This window comes from Hordeum vulgare, chromosome 6H (genome assembly GCF_904849725.1).
Source record: "Hordeum vulgare subsp. vulgare chromosome 6H, MorexV3_pseudomolecules_assembly, whole genome shotgun sequence".
Taxonomy (NCBI): domain Eukaryota; kingdom Viridiplantae; phylum Streptophyta; class Magnoliopsida; order Poales; family Poaceae; genus Hordeum; species Hordeum vulgare.
The window spans coordinates 552,749,534-552,769,302 of record NC_058523.1 but is presented as its reverse complement, the minus strand read 5'-3'; the positions used below and the strand labels follow the sequence as shown (position 1 = coordinate 552,769,302).

At 43.2% G+C, this 19,769-nt stretch overlaps 1 protein-coding gene across 1 annotated transcript; it reads right to left on the bottom strand.

The window, feature by feature from the left end:
- Positions 1-6,583: 6,583 nt before the first annotated feature.
- Positions 6,584-8,200, bottom strand: LOC123405864 (putative HVA22-like protein g). The gene is made up of 5 exons (XM_045099392.1): positions 8,169-8,200; positions 7,203-7,301; positions 7,055-7,111; positions 6,916-6,979; positions 6,584-6,838 (listed from the first exon to the last, which is right to left on the bottom strand). The coding sequence occupies exons 1-5, from the start codon at positions 8,198-8,200 to the stop codon at positions 6,584-6,586; spliced, it is 507 nt and encodes a 168-aa protein (XP_044955327.1).
- Between the last annotated feature and the right edge of the window lie 11,569 nt (positions 8,201-19,769).

Genomic DNA, 19,769 nt, shown 5'->3' with positions numbered 1-19,769 from the left:
AATTTTTCTTTTTTATTTTTATCTTGTGCGCTTTGATAATGATCTGCAGACATACATAGCGTAAGATATCACCTTAAATGAAAGCTAAGCGCAAGATCATATTTATTGCAATAATAGAAATAAGCCACGTATCACTCATTTTGTGGATTGCAAACTATTCAAATAAATAGATAAAATCAGGACACTTGCTTTGTGGATTGCAAGATGATTGCCATGTACTACAAACTATTCAAATAAACAAATAAAACTACATTATTTTGAATTATTCGGTAGTTGCTGAATTAAAAAAAATGTATATTATTATTATATACTTTATTCCGTGGCAACGCACGGGCAGCTAACTAGTCTTTCTAAAGGTTTCACTAATGGACTACATACAGATGTATATAGACATACTTAAGAGTATAGATTCACTCATTTTGCTCCGTATGTAGACACCTAGTGAAATATCTTAAAAGACTTATATTTAGGTACGGAGGGAGTACTTGCTAATATGCTTCCTACATGCTTCATATACTGAAGAACAAATATATTACGAGCACTCCTTTCCCTTGTTTTCCAACAAGTAGCCACAAGGCTATTAACACAGAACTATTGCATGAGGTGGAGTGTGTATGGAGGCGCAAGATGGGTCGTGCATGTAGATGTAAGGTAGATCAATGTTTACAACAGACATATGTGAAAAGCAAAGAAGCATGGCGGCCTTGTATCCATCAGACTTCAGTACAATAGAAGCATAACCAAGAGTCAAGAGAACCATGGATGTTAGTATATGGATCAGAACTAAATAATATGAGAATGAAACTAGCACGGCCTTTTGATACCTCGTCGTTAACCAGCTGCAGGGCACTTGCAAGAATATGAACAAGTGAACACCACCCAGGGAGGCGCATCTTGTCCAATCCGGAGATGATGTGGCTGACATGGATCAAACGAAATAGCTGTGAGACGGGCATGGACGGTGCGTCAGCGACGAGGAGACATGCGAGGTGAGAGGAATGTAGGACGGTGAGGACGATGCAGAGCGGTTGTTGGCGACAGGAGGAGGGGAGAGGGATATACGGGGCGAGCGATTAGGGCGGAGGTTACGTACGGGGATTTCGGCCGTGCGGATGGTTAGCTCGCCGAGGGGATTTTTTTTGTACGAAGCAAGTTGTGACCGTGAGATCCAAATCATATCAACGGCAGTCGTCAGGTCTGAAGATTGTATCGTATCAGACTATTAGATATGAAGTGTTTCTCCATGATAAATATGTTCACCTCCAATTTGAATAGGCATGGATTTTGTTTTAACATTACTTTTGATATATTTTTTCTTAACAATAATACGAAGCGATATTTATCGCAAAGCAATCATAACCCAGAAGCGATTGTTTGTGTACTACATTTTTTAGATCAATGTTTTATGTTTATTATTCCATGTCAACGCACAAGCATTAAACTATTGTTATTTAAGAATATTCTGGGGCCCATCACATTAAGGGTAAACATATGGAAACCCTACTCTTATTGCATATGTTATAAAATTAAATGATTCATTTGCTAATGATTAATATTTGTCAATTTATTCTTTAGTAACGGAGCCGACGTGGTAGTAGTTGTGTAGGCGGATATATCCACAAAGACACGGCACATGTTTAACCATTGAAATATTTATGTTCAAACCTGTCAGATACTGGAGAACCTGGCATCCAGCACCTCCATGTACCGACGGACGTGCTCGTCCTCTTCCCTGACACGGCGACGTACGTCCTCCTCGGGGGCCGGCAACCTAGGCACCGAAAGTGCCGCCCGCGACCACCACCAAAGAAGCTCTGGGTTGACGACAGGAGCATGGTTCCTCACCAAGCTGCGCGCCTGAAAGGTAACTCCTCCCAGTGCCAGCCCGGCGGAGCCCAGTCCCGCACATGCTGGCGCCTATCAAGCAGGTGGCCGCCACCGAGTCGACGATGAGGATGCGGGTCGGGCATCGGATATCCTACTATTTAAATTCCTACTATTTAATAAACTTTTCCAAACTTGTACTACCTCCGTTCCAAAATATAAGAACTTTTAAAGATTTCATTAGAAAACTACATACGGAGCAAAATGAATGAATCTATACTCTAAAATATGTCTAATGGATTCTCTTAACCTTAATTTAAGGAATATATATTATGATCTTGTATAAAGTTTTTATTATATGAATGTAACTAAACTTGACTTTTAATTATGCACTTTTTTAACACTAACAATATTTTTGAGAAATCACATGAATGTAACTAAACTTGACTTTTAATTATGCACTTTTTTAACATTTTATTATATTTTTTAAATATACCACTTTTTTATTCGTTAGGTTTTGAATCCAAATTCCGTGAACATTTTATTACATTGTTTTATCTTTTTAAAATTCCACAATATTTTTGAATAATTTACAAATATCACTTAAACTTTGTCGCATATTTGAATATCACTTAAACTTTGTGGCACATTTGAATATCACTTAAACTACAAATATTCTACGAATATTCACGGAATTCACCAAATATTCCACAAATATTCTACAAATTGAATCATCTGCATATATACACTACAAATATTCTTCAATCTACAAGAAAATTCACCAATGTACAATATCTTCAAATATTCTATATATAATCTATACAAATATCACTTAAAATTGCAAATTTTTTACGATCCAGCGAGAGGATGCTCACCGGCGGCAGCGAGAGAATAACACTATATTCTAGGACGAAAACATCTACGAAAACATCTTCTCTTCCTCTTTGCAGTCCGTCTCCTCGACTTTGCCAAAAGTCTTAGTGTTTGCAATAAAAGACACACTTTAATATGAAAATGAGATGTACATCATTTGGTAACAACCACACACATTCAACAATGGAGTTGAATGGTTGTAACTCTGCTAGAACTACAACGAGCTCTCTGCCTTTGTCATGCGTGACGCTTTAAGCAACATCACAACAAATACTCTAGCTAGCAATTACAGAAACATCTATCATAAGGGTTAAATGATGTTTTTGTTGAAACTTGTATGCATATCGCTGGCATATTTCAACGGGTATACACTACTTGCCATGTGTTACATCAAAATATATCACCACATCATCTTCCCTCATCCTCGTCCTTTTGTGTGCCATCACGAGAGGGGCGTAGATTTTGTGCTCCTTGTCTTGATTTAATGGAATAAGAAATTTATCTCCGTTAGAACACAAATGCTTAAATAGCATCTGCTAGTCAGGGAAGGATTATGTGGCTTAGATAGCATCTGCAAGTCATGGAAGAATTATGTGGCCATGTAATGTTTGAACAAGAACAAAAGTCATGAAAATTTACAAGTAAAGTCCATGAAGATTGAAATGGTACAATCTTATCATTTCTCAGATTTTAACTCTCCTATGAGTGTAGACAACCAAATTGGTTCAAATATCTACCTAAAGTCAGAAGAATAAGAATGAAAGAGATCACACAATCAAGATGGGGTTGTCATGCTCTTTTGTTTGTGCAGATCATCAACCAGAAGAAACAGGTAAGTAAACAAAATGATGAAATGGAACTTATTCGACTGATTGGTCATAGAAGATTGTATAAAATTGATAATAGATCATACAGTCAAGTGAAGAATGAACAAAGCACTAAACAGTCCTTTGGTGCTCACAAGCACTTGACAAGTGCATGGTACTCCTTAATAACTATTATAAATGGATTTCATCTAAAAATACAATGGTAGACAAAGTAAACGGAAGGATACCATATGGTACTTAAATTTGTTGTTGACTATCAAGATTGGTAATGATGTTGCAGAAGATGTTCTTGAATATAAATCTAAAGGAGCTAAATTAGCAAGAAACATAATTTCATATTAAAAATCATTTGAAAGTTTCTCATCAAACGGGGCTTTCAAACACTGATCATTCAATTCTTGAAATGGAAGTTGTCATCGGGCAAAGAGAATTTTTATAGAAAAAATAAGATGCCCTATTGACATGCCAGTTCAGTTTAAACGTCAACTTTAGTGCCATCCATAAATCAACTGGAAGTGCATCTACGCATGGATGTTATAGAGCTTTAAAAGCAAGAATAAACTATAGAGATAATAGTGTATCTCTAAATGTAAAACTGTCCAAGTAACAAGCTTTTTGTTGTCAGTACAAATGCAGTTGATGTTGCCAAGATAATTCGTCTTCTTTGTCCATAAAAGAGTAGAAACTTAACACCACAGCATCTTATCATAAGTGATCCAAGTTGTTGAAGCACTAAGGGAGTTCAGATAGGAGCGACACCTAGCAGGTAAGTAGTCATTTTGTTTCAATCATCATGCCATTTCAATGATGTCATGCTTTCTAAACTCTTGATACAGTTACACGAACATTTATAAATAGGAATCTACACCAGTGCATAGCTTCATGCGGAATTTAGGAACTGAGTCTCAACAAAATGAATTTAATAATGTTAAGTTATCAAGCGCTCTTAATAAAAATATGACTTCAAGAACTTAATAAACATCCAAAGATGCCAGAAGGCATTAGCTTCCAAAGATGCCAAGTAATAAACTTGTAAACTACTGATAGAACAAAATAAATCAGTATTGACGAAAATGTAATATCAATTTATGCACATTCATTTTTGCAAAAATAAACTAATACAAACTTGAAGGAAATCTGAAGTAAGGCCCTCCATATTAGCTCAAATAAAACTCTGAAACCATATAGAAGACAGTGCACATATTATAACTTCTAGAAAATCTAATAACACTATATTCTAGAACGGAGGCGGTGCTACCTAGAGAAGATATCGCTAGCTGGATGGCACAAATGTGTATGTGCTACCTACCAACTTAGAACCTGCATATAGTGTGAACCACATATCATTAGAAATTTAGAACACAAACTCTTGAAATAGTCTTTCACCTCACTTTATAAATAAAGCAACATGTCCATTTAGAACACAAACTAAAGAAGCTCAAAATGAGAGAGAGACAAAATTCAGCCAAACCTCTTCAGTTTCATAATTGCAGCAGTGTTCTAACTTATCTAATACAAGATGAGGAGCGTCATAAAAATATTTTCCCATTTTAGTCATACATATTTTAAAAAATGCATGCCAACCGATGTTATTAAGAAAAATCACTCATACTCATAATACATACATAATTTGATTTCAGAACACCCAAGTAGTGTGTTAATATATACACAATGCTCCGCCAACGGTAAAACAATGCTAGTGCCTGCTAAAAATGGAGTAAAAACAAAAATGATGGAACGATAAAAAATAAATTGAGTAATCGATGTGAACATCTACTTTAAAGATGTTGCCCTCGAACTTTCTAAATATTGAAATCCTACAAATATTCCTTCAAGTCAAAGAAATAGTTATATAATTTTACTCATGGAGAGCTCACCAGATTTTCCTTCGAGGCAATGAAGAAGACACGCCGTTGCGACTAGTGCGGACCCGGACAACCTTCCAACATGTATGTAGCGGCGCGCCACGCACCTCACTGGTTCTCCACCGCCCTCACCTCTCTGTAACACAATAGCAAAAAATTGTCCTTTCTAGTATGTTTATTCTAGAAAATACGCAAGGAAGTGAACTCCTCTTTTTCACTTCTATATTTTCTGATTGATACATTTGTACAAGTGCCCGACACATTAGACTTATACTATAGCTCACATGTAAACTGTTTTTAGATAAAAGAAACTACAAACAGGATTACATATAAGATACTAGTACACGGACACGTGCTCGTGTATGCCAGTATATGGTAATCAAACATAACATAATACAAGAAATTTTTTGATATCATATTAACCACAACAATGCTCATCTAAAAATAATTATTTTGAAAAACTAATTTGCATAATTCATAATTCGAATTTTTCATCTGTTATTGTTTCATAAATACTTACAAAATGTATTTCTATGCGGTTGCAGGGTACCCTGTCAAGAAGGAAGCTGGCATGCTTCAAGTGATCAAAGGGGTTCCATGGTGATCAGGGAGTTATTTGAGCAAGGCGAAAGTGTCAGAGGATGCCGTCGGCGCTGGAAAGGAGACGGCGAGGGCCGCAGGGAAAAACCTGACTGAAGAGGGATCTGGACGGAGGGCGGCCGGAGATGGGCGCCGCGTGACCGACGGTGGAGACGGCCGTCCGGGTGCTCGCGCGCCTCCCCCTCCTGCCTGCCTCTAGGGACCAGAGGCTAAATATACCCCGGAATGCGGTGGAAGGGAATGCGGGGAGGGAAATCTAAATCACATCAATTATTTAGAATCAACGGTGCTGATCCAAAAGTGACAAGATATTTAGATAGTTTTGCTTATCCAAAAGAGACCCATATTAAGTGTTCCTAAACTGCAATACATTTCAGGGCTGTCAAACACTTGAGCCATCTGCGTATTATCATGAGTCAGAGATGATATACATCACAAATGTTATGTGGAAATTTTAGAGGCCACCATACAACATGCAAAACTCATCGTTTATCATGCGATGGGTAAAAGAGAAAACAAGAAAGGCCTAGCAAGTCATAAAGGAGATTAAATGGTGCATTGAACATCGCCATGGTGAAAATACATCAATTGGTTCTAAAAGAAACATAATACAGTACACATGATTCGCACCTGAGAACGTTGTTGCTTTGATTTCTGGGATGGTGATTGTGACGCAACATACTTCAAAACATCAAAGAAGGTATTCTGTCCAATAGCAGTAACCTTCTGGACATAAACGACAACAACATCGCTGGCATGAGCTCTCAACTCAAGAAAATTACGGTCAATTTCATTCTCATGCTGTGAAATGTATGGCTTAAAGAAAGTCCCATAAATGTAGGTAGCCCCCTGCAATGAAAGCACATATCAGTTAAACGTGCAGAAAAATCTGCGAAAATAGAAGTTGTAAGGGACAAATCTAGTACCTTTGTCCTGGGGTACCACAAGTATATAAAGAACAGGACCTTTGCCTCTGAGTAAAATGGTAGCCTTCAACATGATAAAACTAATCCTAGGGACTTGTCCAAAGAGATGATGAAAGAATGCAACCATCGGTAGCCTTACCATGATATTGTTAAATCTCCAAACCTCTCCATAACCGTCATAAGGGCAACTAAAATCCTAGACACAAGAAACATAACAAATTTTGCAAATTATTTCCCTAGGATAGTGCTGTGAACTTCTAATCATACAATAGAAGGAGCCAGCTTACGAGTACTGACACCAGAACATGAGTTGCTCGATCTCAGGTTTGTTCAGTTCAACAATCTTGTAGCACTCGTATGCAGGATACGCATAGCCGAAAACCAGCCTACATGTAAATTGTGCATCAAACACCAAAACATAAAATGGAAGTGTTTATGTTTATTGACTACTAAACATAATATCCATGCTTTATTATCGAGTTCTTTCCCACGTGATTTGGCTTAGATGAAGAAATTGTTTTATTTTACACTTTGATCCACTTCACAAATAATCCACAAAGTGGAGCAGCTAGCCATTTTGAAGATGCACTGAAGTTGAGCTTCTCAGCATCCTTTGTGCTCGAAAGAACACGAACAAACAAGGCCTAATATGGAGGCAGATCTCGATAAAAGATGTTGGTGGATGCAATGTTGGTTATATTTGTGAGCTTGTTTCAAATCAAGCCTGAAAAGTGAGTTCGGCATGAACTGGCAGAAAACCGAATTAAAATCAATGTGCGAAAACAACAATACATTATCCGACTGTAAGCATTTCTTGGAATTGACCATCAGACAAGAATATTCAAAAAGAATAATAAATCTGTATAAGAATATAAGCGAAGAGAACATTTGACCGTTGTGCAACGCATTGAAAAATTTATCCCATGCTCCTCGACCTCGAGCTAATAAAACATGTACTCGTATAAATAAACTTGTGAATTCGTCCGGCCCGTATTTCACGTCAGGGAAGGGGGTTGACAAATCGACACGAAGCAAGGCATCTCCCGATTTGTTTTTTTGAATAAAGAGAGCCCTCTGAACAGGCACCAACCAACAACCAATGCATTACTATTATTCTGAAGAAAAATCAGAAGAAAAGCCGCATGCCTATGCCGCCTCGGATCAGTTTCTTTCCAAGTCCAAGATGACAAATTTGGCAGGACCACGCTTTCAAATTTCAAGATTCAAACGGAGGGGGGCAGGCGGCCGCTTACAGGAGGATCCTAGAGACGAAGCCGCCCATCATCTTCTCCGACGGACCGTCTGCGCACAACACCCAGATCCAGAGCACGGGTCAGAGGACGCCGCCGGCGCCGGAAAGGAGACGGCGAGGGCCGCGGGGGAAAACCTGACTGAAGAGGGATCTGGACGGAGGGCGGCCGGAGATGGGCGCCGCATGACAGACGGTGGAGACGGCCGTCCGGGTGCTCGCGCGCCTCCACCTCCTGCCTGGCTCTAGGGACCGGAGGCTAAATATACCCCGGAATGCGGTGGAAGGGAATGCGGGTAGGGAGAGTGAGAGCAGGAGGAGAGCAAGCCGGAGAAACCTCGAACGGCGGCTTGGTGGGGCGCTGGATGTGAGGAAGGAAGAAGAAACGGAGACGCTCGAGCGTGCTGGGCGAGCGGCGCGGTGGCCGAGTGGGGTGCGGCGGGTGGCGAGCGTCGCGTGGGCGAGCGTGCGGAGCACAGGGCGGCGACCGACGCGAGCGTGCTGGGCGAGCGGCGCAGCGACCGGCACGGCGAGCGGGGGTGGGATCGCGAGAGGATGTGCGAGTAGCCAGTTATCGTGCGGTGGGTCGATGTGTGCGGGTGAGACCGTGAGACGACGTGCGGGGTGTGCGATTAGCGCTAACGAAAACTGATTAGTTTCGTTAATGAAGTATCCAGGCCGTTGATTAAGTGATTAGACGGTTCAGATGATGATTTGGATCTGCCCTCTCGTGCTTTTATTAGTGGAGATAACCCTCGTTTTGATGCACTACAGAGGTTACTAATAGCATCATATTAGTTAACTCACAAACATCGAATCATATACTCCCTCCATCCCAAAATTCTTGTCTTATATTTGTCTAGATATGAATGTATCTAGTCACATTTTAGTATTTTGATACATCCATTTCTAAACAAACTTAAGACAAGAATTTTGGGACGGAGTAATACTAAAGATACTTTCTGTGAACCCAATTGAGACCCATAAATACAAATAAATGTCAAGTACCATAAAACTTTTCCCCATATCATTTTAGAATTCTCATGTGACAAACATATGCAAACAAAGCCATTGTTAGCTCGACTTTTCTCGCCATTATGACCTACTAATATGGGTAACAATACAAATCCCACAGTAAAGGGAAACCACTACCAGATACTCCCTCCGTTTCAAAATTCTTGTCTTAGCTTTTTCTAAAAATGAATGTATCTAAATACTAAAAATTAACTAGATACATTCATATCTAAATAAATCTACGACAAGCATTTTGGGACGGAGGGAGTACATGACATCACATAATGCGCCCTTCCTCTGGCTAGAAGACAACAACATATTTATTTTCAGGTTTGCACTAACTCTAGAAATTCACCATATCCCAGAGACAAAGTAGATATATTTAGTACTTTTGCGTGTCAATATATCCAGGAAAAAAGAGATTTAATTACGTCCATCAGAATCAAATTCTTCTACCAAGATATCATGAGCTTGCTTATGCAATCATCGTTTATTATTGGATTTCATTTTTAGAAAAAAATTCTTCTAAGGTGATGTGCTGCTATAAAGGGCATGCCAATTGAGATGGTAAACTTAGTCAATAGAATAAAAGTAGTGAACAACAGAATAGGTGTGTTACATGCATACATTGGGCAGATACTTAAATATGGCTTCATGAAAAGATCACATAAGCCTGTTGTAGTTGTTCATGGAGGATCATAGAAGCTCTATGCAGGAAGGAACAGTTGGGTATGGTAGAAGTTAATCATGTTGTTCCTGTAGGATTAGAGGCAATGCGTAGCATCCACTTGCCCTGCAAATTAGTGCATGCAGCAAACTCAGCCTGAGATGCTCAACGAAACTCTATGCAACGACCCAAACTTGGCTTTTCGGACTGCACACATTAACCTTGCAATTTTGCAATTAAATGGTGCAAAACGAACTACTCACATTAATCTTGACTATGATGTTGCTTCTCCACGTGAATGCATTGACAATTTGCTTCTCATTGTGAAAGCATAGACAATTCCTATAAGAACAAAAGAGAACCATAAATTACAATTAGGCAAAAATTGAGAACAGTCTTAAACTCGTACCTAAAGCTAGAAAATTGTTGTTGACATCAACCATTGATGTCATCTCACCGAAGATGCGGAGTACAAGATCGGCGAGAGGCCTACCTTGGCTTTCTCAAGCACGAGGACAGCGTAACGTTGCTTCAGTCTAAGAGCCCGCCCATCACGGCCATGAGGGCCCCTGCCATCCTGCTAATAGAACAACCATCAGCAATATAACCAGTGGCGAAGCCAGCAATCTGGCAAGGTTTGACTGCTGCCACACCTAACATATTCATGTATACTAGGTTTATGCAGTACTTAATTAATGATTTAAGCCAAGCTATGTATATTAGTAACCTCTGCCACACCAATAAAAAGTTTCTGCATCTGCTATTGAATATAACCAAGTAGTGCTTCCGCAACAGAAGGGTGTCGCACGAGTCCCCATCTCCACAACGCAGCCCGTGTCAAGGCAGGCACCAGCGCAAGTCGTCATTGCTGCGTGCCCAAGCTGATGTGGTGCCTGAGTCCCATCCTACGGCTGCTGAGTTCGTCGACCCAAGGCGGCGAGAGGAGGGAAGCCTAGGACCGGCAGGGGCGACGACCCGTGGCGGATGTCGAGCATGAAGGAGGGGGCGAGGATGGCTAGCAGGGATGGATGTAGAAGGCATAGTGGTAGGAGGCTGGGCTGATTGAGGAGGTATCGTGTGGCGGCAGCGGCGACGGCGCAAGGAATCCTAGCACGCGTGAGAGGAGCGGCTCGCTCCGGCAAATTGATTTTTTTGGGGGACTCAAGACCGGAGGGGTGAAAACCGGTGGGCATAAAAAATCGGTGGAGGGGCCCGCGTACGAGTGGGAGGAGGGTCTAGGGGTGGAGGTACGAGACGAACGAGGTACAAGTCCTTCTTTAGGAGTAGGGATATCTTTTGTCGTGCTATAATCCGTATCGGGGATGTGCGGGTGGGCTTTGCCTAGCGGCAGAAACCTTAGCCGCCGTCAAGAGAGCCAATTTTCGGCGTCGTTTTTCGGCAGCTCTCCTTCGCCGGCGAACTTTTGGTTGTCGGTTGGAGTCGCCGGACCCCATTCGTGCGGATAGTTTTTTGCTTTAGGTTTTAGGGTCCTAGTAGCTTAGGTTTTTGGATCGTCCGACGTCATGGCTTCGGCGGTGGCGACGGCGATGCTGCATAAAGAAGCTCTGAATTCTTCCCCGGTGAGGCAATCGTCTCTATGATCAGTGATGGATTTGGGAACCGGTCTGTTCAAGAGGGGATATCGTGGCAGTGACGACATCCTTATGATGCACGTGTGTCCTCGGGCTCTGCCTCTGCGACGACGTCTGCTCCAACGTCGGCACGAAGCTTGGGAGGTATTCCAGGAGAGGATGCAGATTATGGTATGCGTCGACGACATCTGGAAGACAGAACGTGTGTTGGGTTCATGGTTGATGGATAGAAGGTATGGTTTCATCCTTTGGCGTCTTAGTCGTGGTGGGATGCCAGATGTGGAGTTTGATGGCGTGTCCGGAGTGTTGCCCCGGTCTGATTCGTTCAACGACAATGGCTTCATCTTTGATGAGCCACCTTGAAGGTCCGCAAAGCTGCATATCAGCAATGGAGTCGCGTCTAGCTCGGGTGAGGAGGTGATCCGTCATTTTTTTATGGCTGCTATGGTGGTGCCGGAGACAGGTGATGGTTGTTAGTGTCAAGCTCAGCGATGCTCCGCTATATTTTCTGTTGTGTCAAGTCGGTTTTTACCTGACCTTTATGATATGAAAGAGACATGTATTATCAAGAAAAAAATCTGGTCCGTGCTATTTTTAAATTAATTATTCAAGACAAATAAGTAATCAGTACAAATACTAAAGCTCCCTTGAAATGGGCAGCCCCGGTGAATCGGGGCTGGGGTAATCCAAGTTGGCTGAGACGGTTGGGCCTATTCGTCGGTAGTTTCTTGTGCCTTGTGTGCGTCTTCCTGGGGCTGTACGCCTCCCCTTTCCTTTTCCTTCCCTGCTCGCTTCCCCCGATCTTCCTGGGACTGTAGCCGTCTAACAGAGAAGGCGGCACCACGGCTTCCTTTCCTCCTCCTTCAATCCCTATCCCATTGCGTCCCTATTTTTGTTGCCGTGATGCCGTGCTTCGGGCGAGTCTGCCATCAAGGATGGATGGCGTGGACCGCGTCAGGGAGCACCATTTCCCGTGCCTCCTCGCGCCAAAGCTAGTTTGTGCGGGATCCGTCAGCCGAGGGGCCGACGGCCGGCCTCCACGCAGATGCCATAGCGGACCTGGTCGGGTCAAGACCAGGGCGGCACTCAGCTGACTCCTGTTGATGGCTTGGGCGGCGCCATTGGTCACGTCTCACGTGGCAGCGGATCTCGTGGCTCCAGTCCTCATGGAGAACTCTGGGTCTGGGGCGGCGGCCCGATAGGCGTGGTGGCATCCCCCTCGGCTCGCAACCCTCGCGGGGGTGGATGGATGCCTTCTTTCTCCGTGTGGGTGGTGAGTTACCACCGGTGGATTTCCTTCCCGCTACAGCCTCTATCCCGCTGCATTTAGCCCTAGTTCTTTTGGCAGAATCTGGGAATTCTCCCCGAATCTGACCCCTTCCCAACTTCTTCCAAAATCTTAGAGCCTCATTTATTTTACAATCCTATCTATTTATGGTTTAATTAGATAGGATTGTAAAACAAATGGGGGTCAAAGATTCTATATGAAGCCGGAAAGTGGTCGGATTCTGGAAGAATCCCCAGATTCTGGGAAAAGAACTCGGCCTTGGTGGCTTGCGATCTCGACCGTCGAGCCTCGGTGCGTTGGCACGGGCAGATAGAGGTGGATTCCAAAGGGAGAAAATTTTGCATGTAAAATTCTGGATGGCTTGCTCATCCGGACGGTCGCGACAACCAAGTCCGCGTCTCTCCTTCTTGCAGGTGACGTCAAGGTCCCTCCCTTACACCGACCCCACACTCTGGTGAAGACCCCAAACCTTTTCGGATTGGATGGCAGTGGCACTACGTGTGTCGTTTCCTTCTTGAAGGCGGCGCTTGGTGTGTTTGGGTGTTCAGTTAGAGGAACTGAAGGGATGGGACTAGTGACAACAGGTGGTGTTCGGAGGAGCGGCGTGGCCTCTAGAACGTCGACAGCAGCGGGTCTCGACGGCATGGAGCAGCGGGTCTCGATGGCATGAAGAAACATGATCTCGATGGTGGACATGTGTTTATAGACGAGCATACGATGATGGCGGCGGCCCCGATAGGCGTGGTGGCATCACCCTTGGCTCGCGACACTCGCGGGGGGGGGGGGGGGGGGGGTGGATGGATGGCTTCTTGACCGCGTGGGTGGTGAGTTGCCGGTGGATTTCCTTCCTGCTACATCCTCTCTCTCTCCCGCTGCATTTAATGTCTTGTGATCTCAACCGTCGGCCTCGGTGCGTTGGCAGGGGCAGATAGAGGTGGATTCGAACCGGAGGAAAATTTGGATGTAAAATTCTGGATGGCTTGCTCATCCGGACGGTCCCGACAACCAAGGCCGCGACTCTCCTTCTCGCAGGTGACGTCAAGGTCCCTCCCTTACACCGACCCCACACTCTGGTGAAGACCCCAAACCTTTTCGTATTGGATGGCAGTGGCACTACGTGTGTCCTTTCCTTCTTGAAGGCGACACTTGGTGCGTTTGGGTGTTCAGTTAGAGGAACTGAAGCGGGATGGGACTAGTGACAACATGTTGTGTTCGTGAAGGAGGAGCGGCGTGGCCTCTAGCACGTCGACAGCAGCGGGTCTCGACGGTATGGAGCAGCGGGTCTCGACGGCATGAAGAAACATGAATTATTTTGGATTTAAAATTCTGGATGGCTTGCTCATCCGGACGGTCGCGACAACCAAGGCCACGTCTCTCCTTCTTGCATGTGACGTCAAGGTCCCTCCCTTACACCGACCCCACCCTCTGGTGAAGACCCCAAACCTTTTCGGATTGGATGGCAGTGGCACTGCGTGTGTCGTTTCCTTCTTGAAGGCGGCTCTTGGTGCGTTTGGGTGTTCGGTTAGAGGAACTGAAGGGATGGGACTAGTGACAACAGGTGGTGTTCGTGAAGGAGGAGCGGCGTGGCCTCTAGCACGTCGACAACAGCGGGTCTCGACGGCATGGAGCAGTGGGTCTCGACGGCATGAAGAAACAGGAATTATTTTGGATTTTATAAAAAATACCGGGCGGAAGAAGTACCACAGGGGAGCTACGAGGAGGCCACAAGCCTGCCAGGCGCGGCCTACCCCCTGGCCGCGCCTAGGAGGCTTGTGGGCCCCCTGTTGCCCCTCTGGCTCCCATCTTTTGCTATAAGGACGGTTTTATTCCAGAAAAAAAATCAGGAGAAGGCTTTCGGGAGGAATCGCCGCCGCCACGAGGCGGAACTTGAGCAGAACCAATCTAGAGCTTCGGCAGGGCCGTCCTGCCGGGGAAACTTCCCTCTCGGAGGGGGAAATCGTCGCCATCGTCATCACCAACACTCCTCTCATCGGAGGGGACTCATCACCATCAACATCTTCATCAGCACCATCTCATCTCCAAACCCTAGTTCATCTCTTATAACCAATCTCCGAATCGCGACTCCGATTGGTACTTGTAAGGTTGCTAGTAGTGTTAATTACTCTTTGTAGTTGATGCTAGTTGGATTACTCGGTGGAAGATTATATGTTTAGATCATTGATGATATTCAATACCTCTCTGGTCATGAACATAATTATGCTTTGTGAGTAGTCAGTTTTGTTCCCGAGGACATGGGATAAGTCTTGCTATAAGTAGTCATGTGAATTTGGCATTCATTCGATATTTTGATGTGATGTATGTTGTCTTTCCTCTAGTGGTGTTATGTGAACGTCGACTATATTACACTTCACCATTATTTGGGCCTAGAGGAAGGCATTGGGAAGTAGTAAGTAGATGATGGGTTGCTAGAGTGACAGAAGCTTAAACCCTAGTTTATGTGTTGCTTCGTAAGGGGCTGATTTGGATCCACTGGTTTAATGCTATGGTTAGACTTTATCTTAATTCTTCTTTCGTAGTTACGGATGCTTGCGAGAGGGGTTAATCATAAGTGAGATGTTTGTCCAAGTAAGGGCAACACCCAAGCACCGGTCCACCCACATATCAAACTATCAAAGTAGTGAACGCGAATCATATGAACATGATGAAAACTAGCTTGATAGAAATTCCCATGTGTCCTCGGGAGCGCTTTACCTCCTATAAGAGTTTGTCCAGGCTTGTCCCTTGCTACAAAAGGGATTGAGCCATCTTGCTGCACCTTCGTTACTATTGTTACTTGCTACTTGCTACGAATCATCTTATCACACAACTATCTATTACCGATAATTTCAGTGCTTGTAGAGAATACCTTGCTGAAAATCACTTGTCAGATCCTTCTGCTCCTCGTTGGGTTCGACACTCTTACTTATCGAAAGGACTACGATAGATCTCCTACACTTGTGGGTCATCAGTCACACCTCTTCTTTTCTCCTTGTGCATTGTACTGATGTATATATCGCAAGAAGAAAAGAAGAGGAAGCGACCTCCTCGGCAATAGTCGATATTCCTCCATCAAGAACATACAGAAAGTCACACAAGGAGCTTCGACACACTGAAAGTCAACCCTATAAGCACTACTCATGCGAGTGGAAAATGACAATGAAAATGTGAAAATGATAATGAGAATGTGAAAATGATAATGAAAATGTGAAAATGAAAATGAAAATGAAACCTCTAAGTGGCCTATGTTTTGCCGGAATGACATTTAATTAATTCCTATTCTAACAAAATTTCGGCATAACCTTTTCTAAAAACAAAACATTTCAAACGCCTAAAATTTTCCGGAACGGAAATGAATCGACATTCTGGCAAAACATAGTCCACTCGGTGATTTCAATTTCATTTCCATTTTCGTTGTCATTTTCATTTTCACATTTTCATTTTGATTTTCATTTTCAAACCATTTTGAAAGACAACCCTAACCATCATCGTTTAAAATTACATTCTGTTCTACTACTAGTTAAATCAAAGTTCGAATACATTTTTCTACCAACTATTTTTTTACCTAATTGAGTAAATTAGAAACTATAAACTAATTGGATAAACTATAAATTAGAAACTAGAAACTAGAAAGTACTACTACATCTACATCTACTAGTACATATACTATACTAAAAACTAGAAACTAGAAACTGAAAATTCCTATACCTAGAACAGTACTTAATTAGGAGAGAGAAGGTGGGAGGAGTGGGTAGTGAAGAAGAGGATGAGGAGGGAGGGAGGATGGCTGCAGGAGGAGGGAGGGAGGAGGGATGCATGAGGAGGGAGAGAGGATGGCAACGGGAGGATGGAAAAGAGAAGAAGTGGAGGGGGAGGGCGGTTGGAGGAGGAGGGAGGAAGGAGGAAGGAGGAGGCTGGTCAAAGGAGGAGGAGAGGAGGGCTACGGGAGGGGAAGGAGGATGTAGGAGAGAGGAGGGAGGAGAGAGGAGTAGGGATGGAGACACCTTGGCTGCGGGAGGGGAAGGATGAGGTAGGAGAGAGGAGGGGGGAGAGAGTATGAGGGAGGGAGACACCTCGGCTGCGGGAGGGGAAGGAGGAGGTAGGATAGAGGAGGGAGGAGGAGAGAGGGAGACACCTCGGCGGTGGGAGGGTGGAGGCGGTGGGCAACGATAGCGGTGGCAGTGGCGGCGATGGCGAAGACTGCAGCGGCGGTAGGCGAGGGCGACGAGAGCGGCGGTGGGGGTTAAAGTGTAAGAGGCGGGAGTGAGAGCAACGGGCGCGGGGATGAGGATAAGGTCACCCTAGTAGTAGCACAGGTTGCCAAGAGGCGCTACTGCTAACCACTATAGCACTAGCACGTAGTTTCAGCCCTGCTCTACGTCTAGGGGCAACCACAATGGGTGATGATGTGACCCCTTAACAGGAATGAGACAGGTACATATCCAGCATTCGATAGAGTTACAAATCATACATGGAAGCAAATAAATCCAGTATTCCGTCATTCCCCATTATTACATGCCCCCGTAGTAGACGACCAAATCTAGCGTTCATCATAGCGTGCGGCCATACCATTTTGTGTTGTCCTTATTTTTAGAGTATGAGCACAACATCACTTCCCAGGAAGTAGCTAAAACTAGACAAAAATTTAGCAATAGGGCGTCCAACTCACATTCGGCAAACAAATCAGAATCCTAGCAACAATCCTCACAAATAATAGTTACAGTTCCATCCAAATAAAAACTTTTTATTTGGAATGTACTCAATCTTTTGCCAATTTGGATGAATAATTATTAAACAATAGCACATGAGCATTGCATGAGGAATTTGTATAGCTGAAATACATTATTACCCAAATACAACAAAGATAAAGTTGCCATCCAATTCAAATTTCTACTAAACAAAGTAAGGTGACATGAAGCTGACATGCATGATAGAGTAGATACATAGTACTACTAACGCAGACACCACGATGTCGACATGTATTAAACTAAGCAAAACCATGCAAGTTACATTATGTGGGTTCACATGTTCCCTTACACACGCGCGCGCACACAAGATTTCAGCAACAGCCTCTCGCTCCTCCTTCACATTATATTTTCTTCTTTCACTTCTTCTCCTCCTTTTTCTCCCCATCTCTTATTGCCCTAGCACGAATCTCAGCTAGACTTTTGTTCTAGCGCCTCTTTGCGTCCTACTCCTCCTCCCCTCTCCTATTTTTCTTCTCCTCCTTATCCTCTCAGTTCTTTATGGCACGAACCCGAATCGCAACAAGCTTCCGGTACATATGAAATTCTTCCCACTCAGACCCATATTTTTCATTATGCATACAAAAATGCATCAAGGAAAAACACCTAATTATTGAGTGTTGGTCTACAGGCCTCCTTTAGTTGAAACAATCTTCCTTCTCTCTTGCACTTGTACCAGTCGACTCTTTTCTGCTCAACTTCCCTAGCAAGCTTGTCCTTGGGCTTCTTCATATCCTCAATTTGCTTATCTTTGATTGCATGATTATCTTTACTGGACCCTAGCACTCCATAAGTCAGATGATTCATTACATCAGAAACATTTGACCACGTAACTTGAGCCGAAAGGGCATGTGACCGTCGACCACCTCCCCGGTCTGAAGGCATGGGCCAACAAGCATACCCCGCTCGCCGGAGTTGAGATGCTTGGGATGGGGTCGGCGCGACACATGAAGTGGAGGAGGCATTGGCGTGGAGAATGAGCATGGGAGACGTATATGGACGCGCTCTTGGCTTCCTTCTTGTGGGACAGAATGTGCTCATAAATATTATTTATATTGAACTTTTATATTTTACATATTTTTTTATCATGCTAAATTTTAATGAGTATATATATTTCTATATCTTAGTTAGCATAGCTAACATATAAAAACAATGCAAGTTATCATTTATACTTCTATTTGTACTTTAATATATATCATTGAAAATTAGACTTAAATAGTACTAAAATTAGGATTTATTTTGTTTTTTTAATTTTCCGAGTATCTTGAAATTGGAATCCCTTAAATGGAGAATACAAATGAATAAAATTGCAAGCACTTTTGAATTTATATATGATAACTACATTAATAACATAGTGAATACATGTATTTGTATGTATGTGTGCATGTGTATTCTAACATCGTTGGATGTATTTTTAGATATTTGTAAAAAGTATGGACTGATAAATATCTTAATAGTGGTTCTAGTGTATTATTAAGTAATAAATTTTAGAATAAGTTCTAGAGTATAAATTAAACTAGTGGCATGATGTTTTACCAAAAATGTATATATGAATTTAGAGTACATATTGAATTTAGATTTATTTTTTTATGAATAATAGTGTTTCTAGTGTATTATTACAGTACAAATTAAACTACTCGCATCATGTGAATTCAGTCCGTCCATCTCGTCGTTAGTGTTTGTGCGTGGCTTTATGAAAAATGGGCGTTGCGATTTAAGGTTGTCATTTCATCATGTGTTTGTTGGATAGTTTCAGTGTTTAGTCAGCATATCATTAAAGACAAATGCTCCCATGGAACAACGAAATACTTGTTTTTGTGAATCCATTGCATTTGCTTCAAACTAAACAACAAAAACTTCAAAAAATGTGCGATGTAACTTGACCAAACACATGCACGGTGTCTGCCATGCATGGATGGCGCCAATAGGGGCGAAGGGCAGATCCAAGGCAGGGGAGGGATAGACGGGCATCGACCTTGTCTAAGGCTGGCCCCAATGCAGGTAACTTCGGTGGTAACTTCATGTCCAGCTCAGCAAAATTTCCTACGTGGCAGTGAGTTAATGAGGAGAAAAGGAATTGGAGTAACCACCGTGGTTACCGTAACTTCGCGCTTTGTACGAGACTTTTTTAATGCTAGAAGATCTCGTGTGCGCTGTGAGCGCTTCGCATGGAGAGAAAAGAAATTCCCATCGAGAGACACCACGCCTGCGCCTCCATCCTCATCCAGCTCGCCCCGCTCTCCGTCGGGCCGTCCGTCCAGCGGCGCCTCTGGCCGGCGGCGCCACCTTGCTAATCCTTATC

Excerpts from the sequence above, each read along its gene's own strand:
- LOC123405864 (XM_045099392.1), bottom strand. The coding sequence starts at position 8,200 with ATGATGGGCGGCTTCGTCTCTAGGATCCTCCT. Across the intron at positions 7,302-8,168 it reads TTCGTCTCTAGGATCCTCCT|GCTGGTTTTCGGCTATGCGT; the intron begins GTAAGCGGCCGC and ends ATTTACATGTAG. Across the intron at positions 6,839-6,915 it reads TGTGGTACCCCAGGACAAAG|GGGGCTACCTACATTTATGG; the intron begins GTACTAGATTTG and ends CTTTCATTGCAG.